Source organism: Silurus meridionalis, chromosome 22 (genome assembly GCF_014805685.1).
Source record: "Silurus meridionalis isolate SWU-2019-XX chromosome 22, ASM1480568v1, whole genome shotgun sequence".
Lineage (NCBI taxonomy): Eukaryota > Metazoa > Chordata > Actinopteri > Siluriformes > Siluridae > Silurus > Silurus meridionalis.
In genome coordinates, this window is record NC_060905.1 from 16,396,552 (window position 1) to 16,421,103 (window position 24,552).

General features: G+C 38.7%; 1 protein-coding gene and 1 long non-coding RNA gene across 2 annotated transcripts in view; one reads left to right on the top strand and one right to left on the bottom strand.

Moving 5' to 3' along the window:
• Positions 1-24,552, bottom strand: part of elp2 (elongator acetyltransferase complex subunit 2) — a 40,735-nt gene that overhangs the window by 6,730 nt on the left and 9,453 nt on the right. Inside the window, 8 exon segments of the mRNA XM_046835593.1 lie at positions 4,273-4,465; positions 6,588-6,660; positions 7,663-7,720; positions 12,744-12,842; positions 12,949-13,018; positions 14,444-14,635; positions 15,538-15,687; positions 17,787-17,918. Coding sequence (XP_046691549.1) covers positions 4,273-4,465; positions 6,588-6,660; positions 7,663-7,720; positions 12,744-12,842; positions 12,949-13,018; positions 14,444-14,635; positions 15,538-15,687; positions 17,787-17,918 — 967 coding nt within the window.
• On the top strand, positions 17,840-22,227 carry LOC124376482. The gene is made up of 3 exons (XR_006923841.1): positions 17,840-17,945; positions 19,345-19,418; positions 21,957-22,227. It is a non-coding gene; the product is annotated as an uncharacterized LOC124376482 (long non-coding RNA).

Here is a 24,552-nt window from a genome sequence, read left to right on the forward strand (position 1 = left end):
CAGCATGATGAAACCCCCCATCCTCCCCGGTCCCCAAAGTGAACTCAATGACGATAAGCTGTACCAGGATTTCTGCAGGCTTCACAAAGTTAAAGACCTGTTTAAGACCAGTAAGGATAAAATTTAAGACCTATATCACATCAAAAACACACGCACACAAAGCAATAAAATTTATTTTTTTCAAGCCAAGTATCGCTAAACTTGCACTTCCACATAGCTAAAAAAATAAAACCAGTTTTACGTCGGTGGTACAATCAATAACAGAAAGCTGAGAAAGGTGCAAAGAAATTTTTGTTTAGGTCAGCTTTAGTTAGCATTAAAAAAAAGCTTATGCCAATATGATCTAGCATTAATTAGTATTTAGCCTTAATTTTTTGCATTATTTATATCAGTAGTCTAACAGTCTATTATGAAATGTAATCAAGCTTGTGTAGGGCAATAAGCATAAGAACATATGTGGCAGAATACAACCTCCACTAAACTAAATATCATTAAAGTAATAAATCTTTTAGGGCTGCTGCTATGGAATATTCGAATCAGAAAATAAGTACATTAATTTACTCATTATTAAAAAGCAATACTAAAAAAGAGAGAGAAAATAAAATGGGTCTCTTAAAATGAACAAGTAATTTGTTTTCTTTTTGGAAAAAAAATAATTTTTATTGCTGAAATTGCCTACAAGAATATTGGTGAAAACTAAACCCATTTAGTGCATTTAATAGCCATATTACATCGAAATACAAATAGAGTGAAGTTAAAAAGTCCCTTTGCAGAGTAGTTTATGGGAAAATATTTGTTTATTGAAACTCAATTATTCTCATGTATTTATTTATTAAATCTCACACAGTATCACGATGTGGTTTTCTTATCTCCGGAAATTAACTAATTTTCGTGTATTTATCGCCAGATTTAAAAACGTGCTCCACTACCTGTTCTCGGCTGCTGCAGAGGGACTTTTTAAACGGGCTTTTTATAAATACAAATATAAAAATCTATTTCAAAAAAGGTAAACGCACTGTTCAGTGTTTTTGAAAGTCAGTAGCAGTAAGACAGAGTACATGTGTGTGATTAAAAGGGAGGGCAGTGGAGTGGTGCGGTTGCAGGGAGAAGAGGTGGAGAAGGTGGAGGAGTTCAGGTACCTGGGGTCAACAGTGCAAAGTAATGGAGAGTGTGTTAGAGAAGTGAAGAAAAGAGTGCAGGCAGGGTGGAGTGGGTGGAGTTTATTAGAGGGACAGTGCATGTAGGACGTTTTCTCCATTTTTTATTCTGCTGTGTTTACCTGTCTAGAGCGTTTAGCGGGTGGTGCATCAGTAATAATGGTCCGTGGGGAAACATGATGCTCCGTGTGTAGTTAAATGGACTGAACATTTTTAATCAAATTCCTCGGGTTACTTGAGGAATTATTACAGCCCTAACATCTTAAGGAAAAACAAAAGAGAGATGTTTTTAAACTGGTATGGTATCAGAAAAGAGGCGCTTTTTTCTAGATGCAAGAAAAACAATAGGTGTTTTTAACCTTGGTTTTAGAAAAGACAAATGACTGATGTTTTTGAAACTGGGTATCAAAACAGGAAAAAATATACAGAAATATGTAACTAGGACAAGGAGGAGACTAGCGAGACTTCCAATAAAGAATGTTTTGATATGAGGAAGAGAAATTGATGCTTTTTGCGAATATGCAAATGAGGTAAATGAGACTTTAAACGTAGAAGAGAAATCTCAGAGAAATATGTAAATGTTCGGTGTACAAAATGTGAGTTTTTCTGATCATAATTTGCTCTTGCTAGTGTCAGCTGACTGGTGCCATTGCTGTTTGAGATGTGCCTCCTAAGAGCTTGTAGGACGTGATGACTGACTGAAATAAAACCTCTCATATCCACGACTGAAAACTTCTTCTGCTTTTATTTGAAGTTGTAATACTTTCAAACTAGCGAAAGAATGAACGCCACAAAAACTAATAAACAAAATCATTCTAAAGATCCGAAAATTAAAACCTGTTTGAAATCATTTAAGCGAATTTAAGACTTTATTAAGGCCTAAAATGTTGCTTTTGAAATTGTATACTGTTGTAGAAGATCTTCTGCTATCCAACCCTATTGAACACCTCTGGGATGAATGTGAATGCTGAGTGCACTCCTCCTGAACACTCCTCAACACAAAATCTAGTGGAACATCTTCCCAGAAGAGTGGAGGTTATTCTAGCAGGAATTGGGAACTATATGTGAGATGGGATGTTCAAAAAGCGCATACGAATCTTACGGTCAGGTGTCCACAAACCTTTGTCGCAATTATATACAGTATGCGACTGCTGAATCAGGATGAGGTACGTGCCAAGTCACCCCTGATGCAGAGGCACGAGCCAAATCAGCAACATGCTGTGAGATTAGTAAAAATACTCAATGCGTTGGTCACGATGATGTGCGCTTTGTCTGATGATAATTCTGTCATACTGGGGGGGAAAAAAAAAACCACCACATATAATAATATCCTCAAAGTTGTTAATGCGTGGAGAGTGTTAAAGCACACTGTTGTTGTCGATACGTTTTTAAGTCAGTCATACTACTTAGCGTGCATTATAGAGTTGGGAAAGCAGCCCGGAATTATCTTTTAATGTGTACAGACTTGGCACTCAGCAGCTGCCGCATTTAAATTTCAACACACACGGTCCAATTTGCAGTGGAATCGCTTTCAAGTTGCTTTCTATTGTGCAACACTGAAGTTCTGGTACGTAAACAGAAATGACATTCTCCTCGATGTAGCGATCGTTATGTCAACCCCATGTTCCCATTCTTTCCAAAACAACAAATGGATGCATTATATTCTTAAGTATTCATTTCTGTTCTGTGCCAATGGAAAATGTCATTTACGAACATTACCAGCACAAACTTTTTCAGCAGCTACAGGAGCTCTGTTCACCACTGTTCCTTACTTGGACCACTTTTGATAGATACTGACCACTGCAGACCAGATCATCACACAAGAGCTGCAGTTTTGGAGATGCCCTGACCCAGTCGTCTAGATTTCATAATTTGACAAACTCGCTCAAATCGCCCATTTTTCCTGCTTCCAACATGTAATTTTAAGGACAAAATGTTTAATTGCTGTCTAATGTATCCCACCCACTGTTGTAAATAACATCTGTACATTGATTTAAACAATATTTCTACTTCTGTATCTAAAGCATTATTTGTCTGTTTAATTAAATTTTTGTTATATTATATCGGTACTTCTCCTGTACTGGAATCTCATGTCGCTAAGACAAATTCCTTGTGTGTGTAAACTTGGTTATAAAGCTATTTCTGATTCTGATTTACTTCACCGCACCATCATTGTGCCTGGTCGGTGAATGTAGCATAGGAGTGACCTTTGGTTGTGTCCTGCCTGCATCAATCCACCTCTTAATACCATCATTATGATACCAAGTCTCTGAAAACCATCCATTTTACAAAGAAATATGGTATAGCCTGGGACTGCATAGCTTACAGGAATCTCATACAGCGAGAACGAATGACATTACTAAAGCAAGAAACCACAATTCAACGAGTCTCCTTTCACTGTAGCCACATCTGCACCACCCGCATACATCATCTCTAGCAAAGGTCTTGATATTTAGCTCATAAAATGGCCCCGGTTCTTCCTGCATTTTTGTTTCAGTGCATTACGGAAAGACAACAAAAAGTACAACGGTTCATGGAAAAGCTTAACAGCTGTTTTGAACTGTTTTGGTCGACCTTTCCTTACGGCATTCAGCTGTTCTTGGAAAGTCCGTTCGGGGAAGAAAAAAAAAAAAGCTATTAAGTCCAGATAAATATATTTGAGCTTGTGCCGTTTGCTACAGATGCGGGTTGCAAGGTCTGACTAGTGCGCTCTCTGACCATCTAATCAAAGGACCTGGTAATGCTGGCGTGATAGGATGCATGGTAGATGGCTTTGGAGTCAGCCAGTTGAATTCTGATTGGTTAAAGCAACAGCTTCAAGCAACATGGGTCACAAGTTACAGGATGCCTGCAGCGTACACAGTAAAGGCTGAAAACGACAGACATCTTTGACCCTGACAACACTTGATGTGACGGCTAAAAACTGATTGGATAGAAACCCTAACAAACAGATACTCGGAAGGAGCACCGTACCTGAGGGAAACACTAGTGGGAGTAATTTAATACATATCCATGGACAAAAATAGATTAAAACCTAAGTCAGTGATGGACACTGACTAAACGTTCATGCAAACCGATTTCATGCTCTAACGCAATGGTCAAGAACCTTCTTTACCTGAAGCTTTGGGTCCAGCGTCCTCACATCTCCATAATGACCAGGTTCGGTCTCGGGACACGGCGAGAAGCAGGCGCGAGTCTGGGGAGAAAGCCATCTGAGTAACAGTCAGACTGTGGCATGGAAGAGCTTGTAGCTGTTTCCAGGTGGAGGTGCTCCATAGAAGGATAGCAGCATGCTCCGCTTTAGAAGCCTGTACACAAAAAACAGGCATCTTCTATATCCAAGTGCCCATGGACATGCAGGAAAAACTTATAGATGCTAATAAAACATAGGACAATGGAAATCGTCCCAAAGCTTCTTTAGAGGTTATAACAGTATTACTTTGTGTTTTAAAAATAAAGTACAAAATAAATGTGAATATATCAATACAAAAATACAATTATATAATTGATATATCATAAATGATAAAAAAATATAGCACTCTCTGTGCAGCGTGCAGTCTCGTGTAATAACAATCAGTACGTCAGTGATTCGCCTCGTCATGACCGCAGACCTTCTCAGCAATGGACGTAAACCAGAAACACTATCGGTATACATTTTTGCTGATAGCCGATAGTTCCAACAATCAACCATCAGTACCGATTAATCGACAAAACCGATGAATCGGTCAACCTCTAGACCATCTTGTGCACATTTCGGTTGTTTCTCTGGTTAAAACGTTGACAATAGCAGGGAGTGGCACACATAAAACAAGGATTGCATTTGGTACACACACACACACACACACACACACACACACACACACACACACACACACACACAGACACACACACACACACACATATATATGCGTTTGTATATATTAGGAGTGTAACTGTATGTGTGTACCAAATGCAATCCATGCTTTATGTGTGCCACTACCTGCCATTGTCAACGTTTTTATGACAGTCTAGCGATATGGACTGTTTTTCAATTTATATGCATAATTATATTGTTTCTAAAATGCTGATAAATTTGAATTTGTTAAAAGTATGCTGAAATATTTCATATTTAATTTAAAAACACTTTCATTTTCACACCTGTATTACACAAATTCAAACTATTTACATTTTTCTACTAAATAAATTAGCAGAAATTTTATTAAATTAATTTAACATCTGCCTTGGTAATCAATTGCTCAATTTAATCAATATAATAAAAAAAAAAAGTGTATTGCATTCATTTGATTTATTCCATTTTATTCGTACATATTTTACTTTTTAAAAATACCACAAAATATTATTCAACCAAGCAGCTATTTTATTATTAAAAAAAAGTAGTTGATGTTAACAAATGTTAATAATAAGAAACTGCAATAATACAAAAATGACAAGCAAATTTAGGTTCATTTTTTCGGCCTCACTGTAGCGTGAATTAAAAATCGAGGTACATACCAAATCGTTAATTTTGTGTACATAAAAATACACAGACTTGTTTTAAGAAGGTGGGACGGCACCACATGCAACCCGTGCACATGGCGAAAAACATGTATAACAACTCATTAAATGCATATTAAATGTATACATATTTCAACAATGCGCCTATAAAACAACAACTAAATGATGTGTTATAATGCTTTCTGCTTTAAAAATATCTCAGCCGGTCTCTGCAAAGCAGCAAAACAGCTTAATAAAGGTCCATTATCCTGCATTCAGGCCATTCTATGGGTACTCAACTATTAATTTGTCAGTTGCCATGGTTTGGCTGGTAGCACTTGGCCTGTGTGACTTGAACAGAAAATAAAGAAGAAGAAGAGAAAAAAACTTAGCTACAAAGTGTTTTCAAAACCATCCTAAATTGAGATGACTTGCCCATTTTGGCCATAAATTAGATGTGACCTGACTAAAACCTCTGCTTGTGTTCTAAATTGCATTGATGCAGTACATCAACATTTACTAGTGCCTGAATGACCGGAGGAACATTTTAACCTCGGGAATATATTTAAAAACACAGCATCGAGCGATATTCTGCTTGAAAATATCAGCCATCCGGTTCATCCTCTAGCATCGATTGATTGATTATTTATTTCAATTCGGAAAAAAAGCATTTTGACATCCTTATGCATGCACATTCACGAGATACATTATTGAGAACGTAATCAAACGTTTACATGGTGATTATTCTCCAATTTTATTTGGCTATTACTATTACACAAATACCCCTAATGAGTCAGTGACCTACAGAATTGTTCTTTTTCTTTCTAGTATCCTGGTATTAATCAAACTAATATACAGGTGATGTGCTGCACTGAAATGGAGCTAAAAGAACGAGAACAATAGTCTAGCCCGAGAGAACATTGTAAAGCTAATCATCTGATTGTAGAGTGACGCTACCTTACATGCTGAGGCGACCACAGTTTGCGCAGCGTCCGAAGCCAGACAGAACGTCTCAAATCCGTGACCGTACCTAGTCAGAGAAAGACATGGAAAAAGAGATGGTAATGAGGAATCGGAACAAAGCACAGAGGTGGCTTTGTGATCTTCAGAATGGCATTCGGAGCCCGGCTCGAACGCCAGCAGCAGCACAGCTATTTCAGTGAGGAGAGCCTGGTTTCAGGGTGCGCACGTGGTCGGAATAGCAGACATTGGAATGCACATGGTCAGGACAGCACCAGCTGCACAGCCCCCGATATACACAGGACGATGTCTTTTGGCACACTGACTTAGGAAGGTCGGTGCTTCCTGTGACTGTGCGTGCAGCCTTGTGCTGCCATCTGTTGGCGTGTTACAAAACTAGAATTTCTCGTACAATACTAATGGATGTCTAGTGGAGAAAAATAGCATGTTGACTCGAGTCTAAAGATTTTGCTTAACTGATTAGGAAAAGCACGTTCAAAGCAAAGAACCTCCCCCTGGATTGTTAAAATATTGGGCTTCTGATCAGAAGGTCATGAGTTCAAATCCCATTATGCTGCAGCTGCTGGACCCCTGAGCAAGGCCCTTAACCCTTTAGGTCAGAATGAATGAAATATTGTGTAGGTTGATACAAAATGCTGTAAATGTATCCCTCCTCCGAGTTACAGCTAAATTCCCAAACAACTAAAGTGAGAGCAACAAAGGAAAGTGATTTTGTTCCGATCCAAGCTTTATAGGTCTAAAGAGATTGGCATTAAGCCAATACCTTTATTAAACTACAATTATTTTCACGCAGAAAAAAAAAAAAACAGAGAGCAAAACATGAGCCTTCATTAAGCGAGGGCGAAATTGATGTCCCCGAACGTCATTGCAGACACGGAGAGAAGAGTACCGCGTCTCACACGTCGCATTTTCGAAATGACTTCTACCTTGCATTATTAGAAGGGGCATGGGCTCACAGCAAATCCGTAACGTTTTGCACGGCATATTACTGCCTGCTCCTGCCATGTCAGTCCAGCTAAAGAGTTTACAAATGAGAATAAATGAGACTCACAGCTTCTGGACCTCAGGCCACAACGTGTTCTGCAGGAGGTGGTCCTCAGGAGGGGGTTCTGACAAAAAGACACAGATGCAAACACTCTTTTATGTATATACACACACATAAATACACACAAAAAAATTCACAGTTCAGTACGTACCTCAGTTTCTAAGTCATTCTTGTAGCGTCTGGTGTTTTTTAGACATCATGTCACATGCATTCCTTTTACCCTTAACATCTGCATAGCTTGTCACAGGATAAGCACCACGGTTTACACCTTTATTGTGTTTTTTCTTTTTTTTTTTTATATCCACAGTGTCGTACCCCCACACCAAAGATACAAAACAAGATAATCCCTGACCTCTCTAGCTAACTTCAAAGGAACATCCTAATGATAACGCAAGCCATTCTCTAAACTCGGCCCCAGTACATCTGGGTGGGACACACACACACACACACACACACACACACACACACACACACACACACACACACACACACACACACACACACACACACCTAAAGGGATCATTTTTATTAGTTTAATAAGAAATAGTGTTCCAAATTCCATATGACATATACATATCTTGTATGTATTTCCTCCTTTCATATAAACCCAGTGTGTAACTCTGTCTCAACAATAATTACACCTTAAAAGTTTATTAATGTATCTCTGCTTTAACGCTGTCTTTTCTTTCAATGCTTAATATCTAAATGATCTGTTCTTTATTTTCCAAACCAGGGTGCACATTAATGTATCTCTGCTTTAATGCTGTCTTTTCCACTGTCTGATCCACTCTCTATTTTACAAATAATGGTGCACGTTAGATGATCATGAAGTGTACCGTACTGTTTTAATTCACTTTGGATTAAACTTTATAAGCTCTCCAAACCAAGCATAAACAGGTAATCCCCACAAACGCAAGCACAAAGGAAGTTTCGCCCTCCAAAAGTTCATGCCTGACATTGGCCATTCCACCAAAGGCCTCTTCGAGACGGGACTCAAACCCTTTGAGGAAAATCTTCCTGCAAGCTTTACCCTCAAGATCTTCTCCCACTTTGATCTTCAGGAGAACCTGGAAGAACTTCTAACTGCCTCCTAACGGACTCTTCAAGAATATATTTTTGTCTACCGCGTCTGGACTGTTGTTCAGCAAAAGCCAACGCAAGTAACCGTTTAAAAGACCATTTAAATGCGTGATTAAGCTCGAGCCCCTTTATTAAGGTGAATTTTAATTTCTTGATTATTCTCATTTAGGTTGTGGTTATTTTTTAAGTTAAGCTTGCCATTCCTTTTCTTCCTTTCTCTCTCTTTCTTCCTTGTTCCTTCTCTCCCTCCTTTTACATATTCTTAACTTCGGCGTATTTTGCAGAAGTTTTTTAATAAATGCCTGCTTGGTTAAATAATAGATCCCAATTGAGTAATACAGATGTCTATATAAATGTGTGTGTTTACATTTAAATTTCTATAAACATGTTCTACATAACTGTTCTACTTATTTCAGCAGACTTTAACAAATGCGTTCATTCCTTCCATCCTTCATTCATTCATGATTTTATACATGTGCAAAACAAAAGTTTTTTACATTTTTCTTATATTTAGCATTACAAATCGTATTTACGGTATAGAGCGAGTAGCCACAGTGACACTGCGCTAACTCTAGTTTCGTATTTATACCCCTGGCATTTAATAATGATAATAAACAATCAGTGACACTGCGCTCAAGAGTGAGGCGGAGACTAAACAAACTTTTTCGATGTTCCGCACATAAAAAGGATTGCATTCGGTACACATGTGCACCAAACCGAAAGCCCTTTACCAGAAAAGTTTGGTACAGTTTGGTACCGTTTTAGTAGCGTAACAGCACTCATTTTAATAACTTTTACCATTTTTTATACTCAAATCAATATGGGCATGGACAAATATAGATGCCTTTTTAAATGTTTGTTTATTATTAGTGAACCCAAACTCAACATAAAGCATGTAGACTAGATATTCTTGTAAATGTTTCAAAGTAATTACGGTGTTTTAAATTCCGTAAATCAACAGGACGGCAAACTGAACTTTTGCTATGTTTCCACACGGACGGTTTTACTTGCCGGATGTGCGCATCATGGTGGATTTCGCTGCTTGATTTAAGACTTGGCAATAAAAACAAATATAGTTACAATAAATATTTACAATAAAACAAATGTTTAGCGAACAAATAAAAAAAAAACACAAAGTTATTTAATTTCATTTTTGTATATCCGAGTAAAGAAACGATGTCAAGAATGAATGTGTTGCGTTGACGGTCGTAATTTCGCCTCTTTTAGATTCATTTATTGATATATATAAATTTTTTTATTCTGTGATTTTTGGTAAAAATGGTCAAACAGAAATGCGCACTGCATCAATCGCATCTTGATAAAAGTTCATATATGTATATATATATATTTTTTATATATATATTTCTTTCCTCTAATTATTTTTTGCCCCTCCAGAAGGAAAGACAGATAGAGTGTATGAGAATGCTGTGGGTGGGGGTGGGGGGGGTTTGAAGAGACAGGAAGAGAAAGAGAATCACATTACTCTGTTAACAACTCGAGGTCTGCCTCATTGCGCTCTCCCCGTAGCCCAAAGTCATCAATATTTTAACATTGCAATTATATAAGCCTTCGTTCTAATTACAATTTCAGATTAAGCAGCTTTTTCAATCACTTTGACAGCGTCGGCTTATTCGCCTGGAGCGAGAGAAAGACACAAACCCCTCCTCCTGGTACAATCGCATCCACGTGCAAACACACACTCCCTCCTCGGATTGTCTGTTCCAGTAATAACAGCTGTCCACAGCTGTCTGATTCATTATATGAACACAGGAAGGCAGTTCATAATAATGTCTTGTCAAAAAAAAAAACGTCAGCCGTCACTGTCTCGTTCCCGAACGGGTCCTGAGGCCTCTACAGAGCACGGCACGTGATCTGTGATGAGCTCATAGATCTATTTCAGTGATACGCTACGTCATGACGTTAGGGAGATTTAGCAACCGAACAAATCATTAACATTAGAGGTGCGGTATAGTGTGTTCAAGGCCAATAATTCGAAATACTCGAGACCTGACAAAACTCTAAATTCCAGACCACTGATGCAGACTATTGTTCCAGCACATAAATCAGCTCCGTCTCCATGAAGAACGAAGGTGCACAACATCCACGATTAAGACGCCTTGGGATACTAAAGAGCCGTCACGGTAAACCGCTACGGTTAAAAGTGATGTTTTTGTCCACGTTGATAATTTTTTTCCTTTCAGAGCTGTAATAATTCCTGCTAATAAAAAAGTGCAGCATTACAATGTATATTTCAGTGGATTTATCCAAAAGAGATGGTAAGATTAAAGAAAAGTCATCTAGTGAAAGAAAAAGTGTGGCATTTGTATCGCGAATCGTTTTCTTAACATATTCTCATCGACAATTTTTTTTTTACATTTATATATAATTATTAGTAGATGTGCTATACTTTTGTTAGTAAGAAAGTGACCAATAATTTGTGACCACTATTTGATATGTTGATCGATTTCTCCTCGCTAAACTGTTTCTCTAGCACGTTTTCTGAGCACCACTGCTGCTACGCGAATATGACGCATCACAACACTACGAAATAGTCACATAGAATACAGATTAACATGGCAGAGGTAGAGCTGCATCTTCGTGGAGACAGAACAGGGAAAGAACATCTGGTTTTATGAACCATTCGACTGTACTTTCGAAGTGCATACAATCATATTTTTTCCATTGAATCGCATCGTGTTGAATTGTATTGGCGTTGAATCAAATCGAAAACGGATCGCACTGCATTGTAATACGGGTGAATCGTATCGGTAGCTGCTTCATATGTATCTTTAATGTTTCGTAACGTTGGCTATGCTTTAACATGCCACTCGCATCGGCCTCAGAGATGCACCTCCCTATTACATGATCGCTATTACTGTGAAATGTAGCAACATTAATGAAGGCTTAACGCTCTATGACGTCATTATGAGATACAGTAATTCTCGAATCTCGGTCCCCGGTTCATCGCAGAATCACATAACTAATAAGTTTGGCTGACCGTTTTTACAGAGTTTTATGTTGAAATAATGACATTTCTTAATAAAAATATAATTGGTAATTATAAAATGTTAATACAGTACAGTACCGTATACATAAAGCATTTTTGGGGTGGCGTCCATTAATCACGGGCGGTTTTGGAACGTGACCCCCCCCAATCCATTCTATCATTTTAACTTTCAGCCAATTAGAACAGCAAGGGGGTCTCTATAGCAAGAGCACTGACCCAGAGAGAACGACAGAGAATGAGTCTGAAATAAACATTTGTGTGCAAATGGATGGCCTGTCACCTAGATGAGAATGGGTTCTCTTTTGAGGCTGGGTCCTCTCAAGGTTTCTTTCTTATCTCATACTAATTTATAGTTTGAATTTATTGAATTTAATGTTCATATTTGTAACCTTTTTTTTTTTTTTTGTGAAGCCGCTTTAAGACAATGTTAAAAGTGCAAAATCTATGTGTATTCTACCATGTTATTTTGCCCAATTTTATTGAGGAATGACACTAATAATTATTTAAACAACACACACTTTTCAAGCCTTATATATGCATTATATAAACAAAAGCATTGCAACATCTGATTTTCCAGTTATATCTGGTTCTTCTACAAACAGTTCCCACACATTTAGAGGCAAACAATTGTATAGGACAGAACTAGAAGACTCAAACTTGTTCCATCAAGACAAATGGCAGTGCACAAAGTGAGCTCCATGAAGATATGGGTTGAAGTGGCCTACTATAGACCTCAACTCTATTAGGATGAATGTGAACACTGACTGCACCCCAGACCTCCTCACCTCACCTACATCACAATAAACACAAATCTCCACAAGTGGAACATCTCTCCAGTAAAGTGGAGGTTATAATAACGGCTACAAAGGGACTAAATGTGGAAAGGTATGTTTAAAAAGAAGCACATACCAATCTAATGGTCAGGTGTCCCCAAATCTTTGTCCATATATTATATCGGCATGAAGCCTCTATTTAGTCCAGGAGGTGTAAAATAACGTACCTGTTAAACTGAGAGGATGAAAGTAAGACTCCTTGTACTGGTCAGACACCCTGTTGATATCCTGCCCCTCCTCTTGGGTGCTCTTAATCGTCAAATCGCCTGTCAGTCAAAGAACAACAGACCAGTGTAACTAAAGCAATACTATAGCAATTGTTCTCTCAGAGGCTTTACACAGCAGAAACACCAAATGCATGCAAGCGTGTACCTTGAAACACAGCCTTATTAGAGAGACCGAGTGCTGGTGTGCTGGCTCCTTCTGGTAGACCTACAACATCCTGAAATAAGCAGTAATTATTCACAGCTGGTTCTTTTTGCCCTGGGATTACAGCTCTGTTAATATATATCATATTCAGGCACTCTTTTGGTCAAATAAACTAAGTCTATAACACAACATTATAATGCAAATAGATTGTGAACTTTTCTGTGTACATAAATACAATCCCAGTTCTAAAAAAATGTAGGATACTGTTTAAAATGTCAATAAAAACAGAATACAAAGTTTTGCGAATATCATAAACCTATAAATGCAGTTTAAATCTTTATCATGAAAAGAAGAAGGCATGCGTGAACATGAGGCAGAAATGCTGCTATTCTCTCTGGGCCAAAGCTCATTTAAAATGTACTGAGGCAAAGTGGAAAACTGTTAAGTGGTCAGACGAATCAAAATTGTAATTACTTTTTGGATATCATGGACACCATGTCCTCTGGACTAAAGAGGAAAGGGACCATTCAGCTTGTTATCAGCAATAACGTAACAATGACTGAGAACAAAGACCTTCTTGATCATCATCTTTTCTCTGCTTGTGTTCTATATGGTGGTTGTTCAGCCTGCATACATTCACTAGGTAACAAAATGTAAATTTCTTTTATAATAATATATTAAAATGATGTGACACTAAAACAAGAAATAGTAATAGCTACTTTTTACTTAAGTACATGTCAGAGCCCAATCTTCTTTACTTTAACTTGAATGAAAAAGTGTAGATAGTACTTTTACTTTTACCAGTGGTTTAAAACACGTGTATCTGTACTTGAGTGAAGAATGTGTGTACTTTTGCCATGTTTGTACTGCATCTAATACAAAAGCATGGTTCGTAGTAGAAGAGTCTGGGTGCTGAACTGCCTGCAGTCTAGACCTTTCAGCATTTGAAAACATGTGGTTGCATCATGAAACAAAAAATACAATAAAAGACACCCAACAAACTGTTAAGCATCTAGAATGCTGTATCAGACACATATGGAACAACATTCCTCTCCCAAAAGGTCACCTCAGTTCTCAGATACTGTATATACAGACAGAAGATGCTACTCAGTGGTAATCATGGACCTGTCCCAACTTTTTGAGACTTATTGCAGCCATAACATTTTAAATGACCTTTTATTTTTCCCCCTTAAAATGGTATATATTCTCTTCAAATATTTAATGGGGTTTTTTGTTTAGTTTTATTGTGAATAGAATATGTATTTGTTAGATTTGCAAATCATTGCATTCTGTTTTCATTTACATTTTGCACAGTTTTTCTTTAAATTGGGGTTGTAACTAACAAAGTTGCAAAGTATTAAAAAGCACAACAGAAACCCTTAGAATGCACAATATTAAAGAAATAATAGAGAAATAAGTGTAATTAACACAGTGGACCAATGTAAGACAGCCTAACTGCAATGATACTTCAGAGACCAACTAAATTTCTAATACGTACATGTGAAGCCAAAAGTTTCTCCATGGAAGTGCCGACGATGTTGGCAAGGTTTTCCACAAAGTTTCGCGGAGCCTTAAACACACGCAGCACTTTTTCGTCAGCTCCAGAGACAAACTGGAATCTGCCCACCATAGCCAGGCACTGCATGTCATAGCCGTGGATCTGAGGCCTGGAGATCTCGTGCCAGGTAACCTGCATACAACGGGTAAAAAAAAAAAAAAAAGCAATTTTTCTTCAATCGAATCACTGTTTATTACATTTTCAGCATATAAACAACTTTCTCTATATGGGTTTAAGTCAAAGTCCAGGTCTCGTATTACATCGATTTAAAATTGCATAAGAAAAGTGCTGATACTTTTGTCTTATGTCTACATTTCTAATTATTTGACAAAAATTCAGTGGATGATTTCAACATCGAACTGTTGTGATTCTAATGAGTGTGTGTAAACCTTAGAAATCTTAACTATATTCGTTTCATTTTGATTTGTGGAGCGCTTTTAACAATGGACATTGTCTCAAAGCAGCTTTACAGAAATAAAGAGATCATAAAGTTGTATAAAGACAATGAAGTTTACTGCCTATAAGTTTGTTCCTTGTAACTGTAAGTTTATCCCTAATTAGTAAACCAGTGGCGACTGAGGCAAAGTAAAAACTCCCTGAGAGAGCATGAGGAAGAAACTTTGAGCGGAACCAGACTTAAAAACGAAACCTATTCTTATCTGTGTGGCACCGAAGGTCCATCCATTACCTCACTGGTAATGACGCTGAAATTCATGGTTCTCAGCTAGATTTTGGATTGTGGTTGTGAAGATTTGTGTTCATTCACCTGTAAAACCGTTACATTGATGTTGGGTGATGAGGCTTATAGAGTTTATCACAAAGGTGAAAGTCAAGTTCCATCACACCGACTTTGGCAAACCATATCTCCATGGGGCTTGCTTTGTGCCCAGGCACCATGTGATGCAAGAACAGGTTTGAGCCCCTTATCTCCAGTCAAATGATCTAATCTAAGTAACGTTGTTTTGCTACATAACTTTTATGCGACACTGAAGGCCATTTCTATATGGTTTGTAATTTTCGGAATTTTCTAAAACCTGGGAACAGTCTTTCCTCCTCCATGGTGCGAAGACTCTGGTTGTCTGGTCGGAGCCCACGCTGAGGAGAAATTCTCCCTCTGGATCCCAGCTCAGGTCCTGCACTGAATTAAAGTGAGCAGACACCACCACCGCAGGACTCCATTTAATCTGCACACAACATGCAACACTACCAACTCAGATAGCGCACTCAAACACACTCCAGAAAATAACTAAATAACTAAATAAGTTATTGAGTATTAATATTGAGTAACACTTTTTTAAATAACAGTTTGGTGCAATTTCAGTACGATTAGAGAGGAGAAATGCAAAACATAAAATCTCTCTGTTTTTTATTAGTACCATTTTTTAACAAACAGTTTACATTTTAAAAACAATTTTAAATAAAACGCATACTTGGATAAATAATATATACAATAATACTTTATAAAAAATAAATAAATAAAAAAAATTAATGCACCACACTTTTTAAAATATAAATATTTTGATGATGGGCCTCTTCAACCGGAAGGGGCAAGCGCTCTGAACTCAGAAGGTCATGGAAGGACGCAGCCCACCGTGGAGGACAAGGAGGCATAGCGTCCTGAAGAGACACGGCTGGAAAGCAATTAGAGTGGCGGCTCCTCACTGTCTTCAAAGCCGGAGGTGCCAATAAAAGACTGCCGGGAAGATGGTGAGAAGGAGAACCTTTGGTTCCCGACAAATGGTGGCGCTCTCCCCTATCCTCTCTCACTACGGGCAAAGACGGCAGATGCGGAAGAGGAATTCCCGCCAGACACTCGCAACAAATCGTAAAGGTGGTGGACTCATTGGCCTTGCACCAGGTAGTCCCTCACCCCTACGCCCCAATGGCGACCCGGGCAGAACCGGCCCGCCTGTTGGGACCGGAGGCATCTCCTGCTCCAGCCACTCCACACCTCCATTCCTGGGCACCAGAACACTATCATTTTTACTTTCGCTTTACCCCAATTCAAGTTTCCTGTGTCTGTGTTCAGCCCGATGCAGCGGCGAGTCACCACAAAATATATACATATCACATGTACAAAAGTATTCACATACTTTGCCTTGACACTCAGGTGCATCCTGTTTTTACTGATCATCCTTGAGATGTTTCTACAACTCTATTGGAGTCCACCTGTGGTAAATTCAGTGAATTGGACATGATTTAGAAAGACACAAACCTGCCTATATGAGGTCCCACATTAAACAGTGCATGTCAGAGCACAAGACCAAGCTATGAAGTCCAAGGAATTGTTTGTAGACCTCCAAGACATGATTGTTTCGAGACACAGATCTGGGGAAGGTATAGAAAGATTTTTGCAGCATTGAAGATACCATTGGAACCACCAGGACTCTTCCTAGAGCGGAGCCGCCCGGACAAACTGAGCGATCGGGGAAGGAGGACCTTAGTCAGGAAGGTGGCCAAGAACCCGATGCCAGAGCCCAGACTTAAACCTGATTGAACATCTCTGGACAGATCTGAAAATGGCTGTGCCCCAAAGCTCCCCATCCAACCTGAGAGCTTGAGAGGTTCTTCAAAGAAGATTTGGTAGAAACTGCCCAAAAATAGGTGTACCAAGCATCAAAGCCAAAAGACTTGAGGCTGTAATTGGTGCCAAAAGGAGCTTTAAGAAAGTATTGCGCAAAGGCTGTGAATACTTATGTACATGTGATTTTATATCGTTTTTTATTTTCAATACATTTGCAAAGATTTCAAACTTCATGTTGTCATTATGGGGTATTTTCGGTAGAATTTTAAGGAAAGTAATGAATTTGAACACACACACATACTGCACATCGACACAGTACCTCTGGAAATTTTGAAAACACCTGGTATTTTATCCTTTTTGAGAGAGACAAATGCACGTTCCTTTCTGTTTCTATGCAACAGACTAGGTAATGTTATGGTACTGAGATTTATTTTGACCCAGCAAATCTAGAAATGTCCAGATGTTCCCTTTTATCTTTACAAAAAATAAATAAAAAAATCCTCCCTTAGCATGAATAACAGCTTACAGACTCTTGGAATCCGGACAGTTCATTTCTTCAGACATTCCACTGAATGCAATGCCTTTTATAAAACTCGCCAAGAAGTGTTCTTGCTGTGATAAAAAGTAAACTATCGTATATACCATTTATTCACACAGAATCGAACCGTTTCGGCTCTTTGGAGAGTAAAATCAGGTGCACTGAACTGTTATGCCCTGTTAAAGAGGATTTACGATTGATGGATGAGATGTGGGACTCACCTGCTGGCCCGGGTCTTTTTGCCAGAGGTGCAGCGCTCCGTGGAAGGCATGAGCAAGAATCTTGGAGCCGTCGGGACTCATTTGACAGCCGAAGAAGCCAAGCGTGTTTCCTCCCACCTCTCCGACACGCACCTGGAGACACAAGCAAATAAACAGGTGGTGAGTTTTAACGATGTGTGATTTGACATTATGGAGCACATCACAAATCCCGAACCAAACACACCTACAGAGTGCAGGGAGACATGATGTGATGAAATCTAGTAGGTTGGACACGTGCGATTTTAGAACACGTTCTTTCCCTGGATGATTCAGTATATCAAAATGCATTTAGAATGAGCACAAAATTCAAGATATTGGGGCAAAAAATGCGTATATCACTTCATATCGTTAATCAATCTCACATGAAATGGCATTTTTTTCTTCGGAAATCAGCATGATTACAAACAAGATATCGAAACAAGAAGTTAATATTAAAACAAGTTTTAGACACCACATTGCCTGTTTTTGCTCGATTTTGCCACAGTCACAGCTGCAGCTTCTGTTTCCTCTGTACTGCAAAGATAAACTTTGTTGATACTGATTTGCTTAGTAACAGCAAAATGTCGAATTATTCGAATTGACTGATTAAATGTAAGAGTTTGACTCAAAAGATGACACTTTTAGAAAAAATGGCTTTATAATGCACACTTTTCAAAATATATATGGTAAAAAAAAGAAAATGCCTATAAAAGGTAAAACAAAATATTACAAATATAAAAAACATTTCATATAAATATCGTAGAATTGTTTAATTTTTTCGCTATTAATAAAAAAAAAAAAAAAAAAATCTAGATATAATTTCATCATCGCACAATCCTAGCCAACATCCTGAACATTCGGTGGTTACATCTAGAGTTGCAAAGGGCAGAAAATTTCCGTAAAATTTCCGAGAACTTTCTAAACTTCATCTGGGGAATTCTGGAAATATTCCAAGTTGGAAATAAACAAATTGGGAGAAACTTGTTAGATTTGTATCCAGATTTTTGTTTCCCATGCGATCTACGATGCCTGTGGTGCCTTTTCTGATCAGGGAAGAATCACACAGCATGGCGCATATGTTCTTCATCAGTTTAATGCAGATAACAGAAAAGTATATATACACACTGGAAAAAACCTGAGCTAAAACTGTTTCTGATTGGGTTAGAAGACATAGTATCCAGAGATGTGTAAGTCCAGACAAAAACTTTCAGTATACCATACATACTCGCATCGTAAAAATCCTAAAAACACTAAACACACAACATAGGAATGTGTTTAGAGAACCAGTGTGAGGCCCATCTTAACACTAACATGTTTATAAACTGTACCATATAAAACAGTTAGAACATTTAATATAAGCATTTCGTTTGGTCATAGGCTGACATGCAAACTAAAAAGTGACTATTTTAATTCATTTTTAAATATAATTCTGTTGCACAATAACATAGGGGGAAGGTTTAAAGTTAAATGTACGTAATATTTATATAATTTACGTGAATACTCACCAAAATGGACATTTTTTATATAATTTTGTATGCAGGAATCAAGTTATGTGTTTTATGTGATGGAGGAACGCACAGTGCATGTAGGGGGCGTGGCCTCAGCAGTCCTGCAGTAAGTATGCTGTGTGAATGTGATTGATGAAAGTGTAGGTAGAAATTTAACTGAAGTTGCATGAAATCTGTTTTGTTCATCTACATTTCACAGTTCCCAGTTACAGGTGAACTTGCAATTTTGTAAATTCCCACATTATTTCCATTCATTCGTTAAATGGAAGGTTTCCAGCCTTGAAAATTCCCAGGTTTTCATAACCCTATTTGGAACACGCACAATCTCTAACAGGCAGAGTGCCAGTCCCATTTCTCTTTGACTGGTCAGAAAGTCAATACACAGTCAAATCTTTCAGGCCTCCATCATGTCAGGACGTGTCTTACAAAGCGTTCAAGCTGGAAAAAACACCCACACAAACACACACAAGCTTGTCTGAAAAATCTCCATTAATGAAAGTCATCAAGATTCTACCAATTCATTCCCATCTGTAGCCAATTAAGAAGGCAGAAAGGAGACAGAAAGGCTTCCCAGTGTGCACTCTCTGTGCCAATAAATGGCAGTGTGTGCATGGGTGTCTAAATCACTGCCCCTCATGAATCCCCTGGTTACAGAGGCCACTATTTACCAGCTGTGGATCTCGGCCAATCGGGGCAGACGTCTACAGCTGTGCGACATCTAAGTTTAGCCATCTATTATCAAAGAAGATTACAAAGTGCACAATAAGGCCTCCAGATAAATCAAACCGACAGGCCAAAGCACACATTATGCAAAGCTGAAGCTATTAGGGGGAAAAAAGAAAAAAAAAACTAAATCTGTTAATGAAATTGGAGAACAGTCACTATACACGGTGTCGCATTAAAACTAAGAACTCTGATTGGAAAACAATCACGGGTTGGACGCGTATAAGAATATAGATTAATGTATTTTAAGGCGGCAAAGGCTGGCTATAAATGGCGCCTTAATGTATACCAAAAAGAACATCGCGGCCTCTATGTGCGTGCGTCTCGCACTCTTCAGATTAATGAAGAAAGCAAGGCGTGAAGCAAAGCAGCTCTAACTTCATATAGAACAATATAATTCGCTGCGATCGTGGCATCAAGGTTAACCCGGCTCCATTAATGCAGACCGATTTGCATTTAGAAAGAATTCCAGACACCAAAAAAAAAAGAGCAAGGATAAAAGACGTGTTTCATAATTAAATCTGATTCTGCCAAAAAAAAAAAAAAGGCGGTTTCTTCACAGACTTATTTAATGCCACATGCAATAGGCTCTGAGTAGATTCAGTCTGTAGGCTGGTGAAATAAATGAACCTGCTCTGACCTTGTTGATGTGACAGGACCGTTCTGCATTTACATTTACTCGTTTGAGCGACACGTTTATGCAAATCGGCGTATAACCGATCTGAGCTAAGGAAGGTTAAGAGCCTGGCTCAAGTCGAGAGTCCAATATTGTTTAATAGAAAGTGTTACAGAAATTGCAGGTCATCTATTGGAGTGGCTGATATTTAAGCACACTATATAGTGTTTTTTTGAACGTTTACTTCAATTCAGCACCAATCCATAGGCCTTTATTATAAGTGAACAGAGTTATATAAAGGATTTTTAATTCTTATTTTTATATGCATGGAAATGTCCACACACCCTGACTGAAAACAGTCATAGGAACACCTTTACACCTGCACATTATTCACTCAGCCAATCAGCACAATGCAGAAAACTCAACAGATGCAGGTCAAAAAGAATCCAGCATTTTCTATGTACACAGAATATTTATTAACATGGCAGAGGTAGAGCTGCATCTTGTACGTCTACATCTTGCACGTAGCTCTGGAGAAGGGCATCTGTTTAATGCCTTAATTGTAAAAGTAAATGCGTCTTCCTGGAGACAAAACAGGAAAACAAACTCTTGGTTTTATTTCAGCTTTTTCTTTTGAAATACAAAGGCCTGTTTGTGAATGGGGCCATGCGTTAGAAGTCAGAATGCACTTTGAGTACATTGATGATTTGCTGTCTGCCTGAACCCAAGAACTAAAAGCAAACTATTAGTTACATATTGAATTGCAGAGCATTATAATTTTTCCCCCCATTGCATCGTACTGCATTGAATCGCACTGTGTTAGATCCAATCGAATAGGACTGCATCGTAACGGGGGTGAATCGTATCGGTAGCTGCGTCATATGTATCTTTAATGCATCATATAATCACATCGGCCTCAGTCATGGAGATGCACAACCTTAATATGTGTGTGTGTGTGTGTGTGTGTGTGTGTGTGTGTGTGTGTGTGTGTGTGTGTGTGTGTGCATCTCAATAAATAAGAATGTCATGGAAAAGTTCACACAGGCTTAAACTACCCCAGTCTGTGTGCATTCAATTTATTTAATACATGAATTTCACAATTTGAGTTGAATTACTGAAATAAATGAACTTTTCCACGACATTCTAATTGTTTTTGCGCCCATTTTTCAGGAGCTGAACTCAAAGATCTAAGACTTTTTCTAGGTACACAAAAGGCCTATTTCTCTTAAATATTGTTCACAACTCTGTCTAAATCTGTGTTAGTGAGCACTTCTCCTTCACCCAGATAATCCATCCACTTCACAGGTGTGGAAGATCAATCCAACCGGCCTCACAACCGCAGACCACAAGTAACCAGCCCAGGACCTCCACATCCAGCATCTTCACCTCCAAGATTATCAAAAAGACTTTTACATATTTAAAATATCTTTCAGTAATTCTAGTGGACATTTCGCCTTTTCTTTCCAAGAGCTATCCAGAAACAAGGTCAAATTAATGACGGGAATAAAATGTGTCTTTGAGAGACAAAGACCTCTGCACTGCAAGCAGGTTTGAAGAAACACAACTGATTTGGAATTCTGTCCACTTTGCCTTGAATATATTATGTGATGCCTGCAAGCAAATTGTGTAATCACTCTTGTTTAAAGAGAAAACAACAAATGTGGCACATAACATACTACAGGGCACAAGAAAGCTACTTGGTATTAGAAGAAATTAAAGTGGAATATGTCTGAATTCAATCTGGGCTCATGTTCATAATTCAATTCCACTTAACTGGAATTTAAAAAGCATACACCTACAGTGTAAATGGTAAACGGTTGTGCGTAATCAGATCCCCCATTAGTCAGGTTAACAATCCAGACATAGTTCAGCTCGTTTCTTCTTCATCGAGGAGTTACAACTCTTTACCAGCCTCTAATCCAATTGAACTGAAAATAAATTAGCATGCGGCTAAAGGTTCAGCTGTGACATGTCCTCTCTATGGTTCTGCCATGCCGTACTTCAGCAATAAGTGTCAGCATGACATATTAAACAGGACCTACTTTACTCAGCAGCGTCTGGCCTCCCCACTGCTAGCCAACTCTCCACTAAATTTGTTCAATTAGGATAATCATTATGGAGGACGCTCTGCTTTTTAAATGTGTTCATTTAGAACATGATGAATGTTTGCTGTTTCCTGTTCGATCCCACACACAAAGGTAGAGCTGTGGCTTGATTCGAGACACATACATTTATGGCATTTGGTAGAAGCCCTTATCCGGAGTGATTAAGTCTCCATCAATAAATTTCTAACGGAAGAAGCTCTTCATTCTAATGCTGGTTTATGAAGACAGGCTAAGACTATCATCATTCTCAAACTCAGTTGGGAGAAAGAATTTTTGGATTTTTTTTTTCCCCCCAATCAAACAGTGTAGTTAAGAACCTCTTGGTTTCGACATCAAGTCAAAGATCCATTCCACCACTTTAATCCATAACATAGAACAGTCTGAAACAGCATTTTCTTGTACCCAGAGATATTTGGATCACTCAAGAACTTGGACCACTGAAGATCGGATGGAGCGTGAGGAAGAACGGGGTGAGGTAGGGGGTATTGGACCGTTTTTTAGCTTTGTAACCAAGTGACGAGGATAGACAGGATTAGAAATGAGTTTATTAGAGGGACAGCACATGTAAGACATTTTGGAGACAAGGTGAGGGAGGCAAGATTGAGATGGTTTGGACATGTGCAGAGGAGAGACATGGGGTATGTCAGTTGGAGAATGCTGAGGATGGAGCCACCAGGAAGAAGGAAAAGAGGTAGTTGGGTTGAAAGAGGCAGATGTAGAGGACAGAGTGGTATGGAGACCACTCTGAGTTCTTGGGTTCAGGCAGAGTGGTATGGGTTTACAGGTGGAGGCCACTGACATTTTTCCCCTTTATCTTTTCTGACTGCTGGTCCCTAGTTTTGCCTTTGGCTAGAGTCAGCATCACTTCTAATAGCATGAGGCAATACCTGGACCCTATAGAGGTTGCACAAGCAGTCCAACTCAATACGAGCCATTGGCAGAAGGTTTGCTATGTCTCCCATCACAGGCTCAAGAGCATGAAGGAGATTCCAGGAGACAAGCAATTACTCTAGGAGAGCTGGACAGGGCCGTAGAAGGTCTTTAACCCATCAGCAGGACGAGTATCTGTTCCTTTGAGCAGAACAGGATGAACACTGCCTGAGCTTTACACAATGACCTCCAGCAGGCCACTGGTGTCAATGTCTCTAACCAAACAATCAAAAACAGACTTCATGTAGGTGGCCCAAGGGGCCGACATGCTCTGTGCTTTTCACAGATAATAGCAGGTTCTCTTTGAGGACATGTGACAGACGTGAAAGGGTCTGAAGAAGCCGTGGAGAGCGTTATGCTGCATGTATAATCGTTCAGCATGACCGGTCTGGCAATGGGTCAGTAGTGGTCTGGAGAGGCATATCTATTGGGGGACGCACAGACCGCTACATTGTAGACAAAGGCACCCTGAGTGCCATAAGGTATCGGGATGAAACCCTTGGACCCATTGCCAGACCCTACTGTGGTGCAGTGTATCCTGGGTTCCTCCTGTTGCAAGACAATTAAGAGCCTCATGTGGAAAGAGAATGCAGGCAGTTCTTGGGGGGATGAAGGACTTGATAGCATTGCCTGGCCCCCATGCTTCAGGCAGCAATTGGGGACCAAAAAAATATATGGCAGGTGGCCAAAATGTTGTGTTACTTTTATCTGACTGTATTATAATATTTATTAATATTGCGTGTGTGTGTGTATATATTTTTTTCAGTCTTTTTTTTAACCCAAGCATTGTGAATTTATGCTTTGAAATGAATTAATCAATTAAATTATTATGAATTATTTTTATTATGAATTTTTATTTGTAGTGC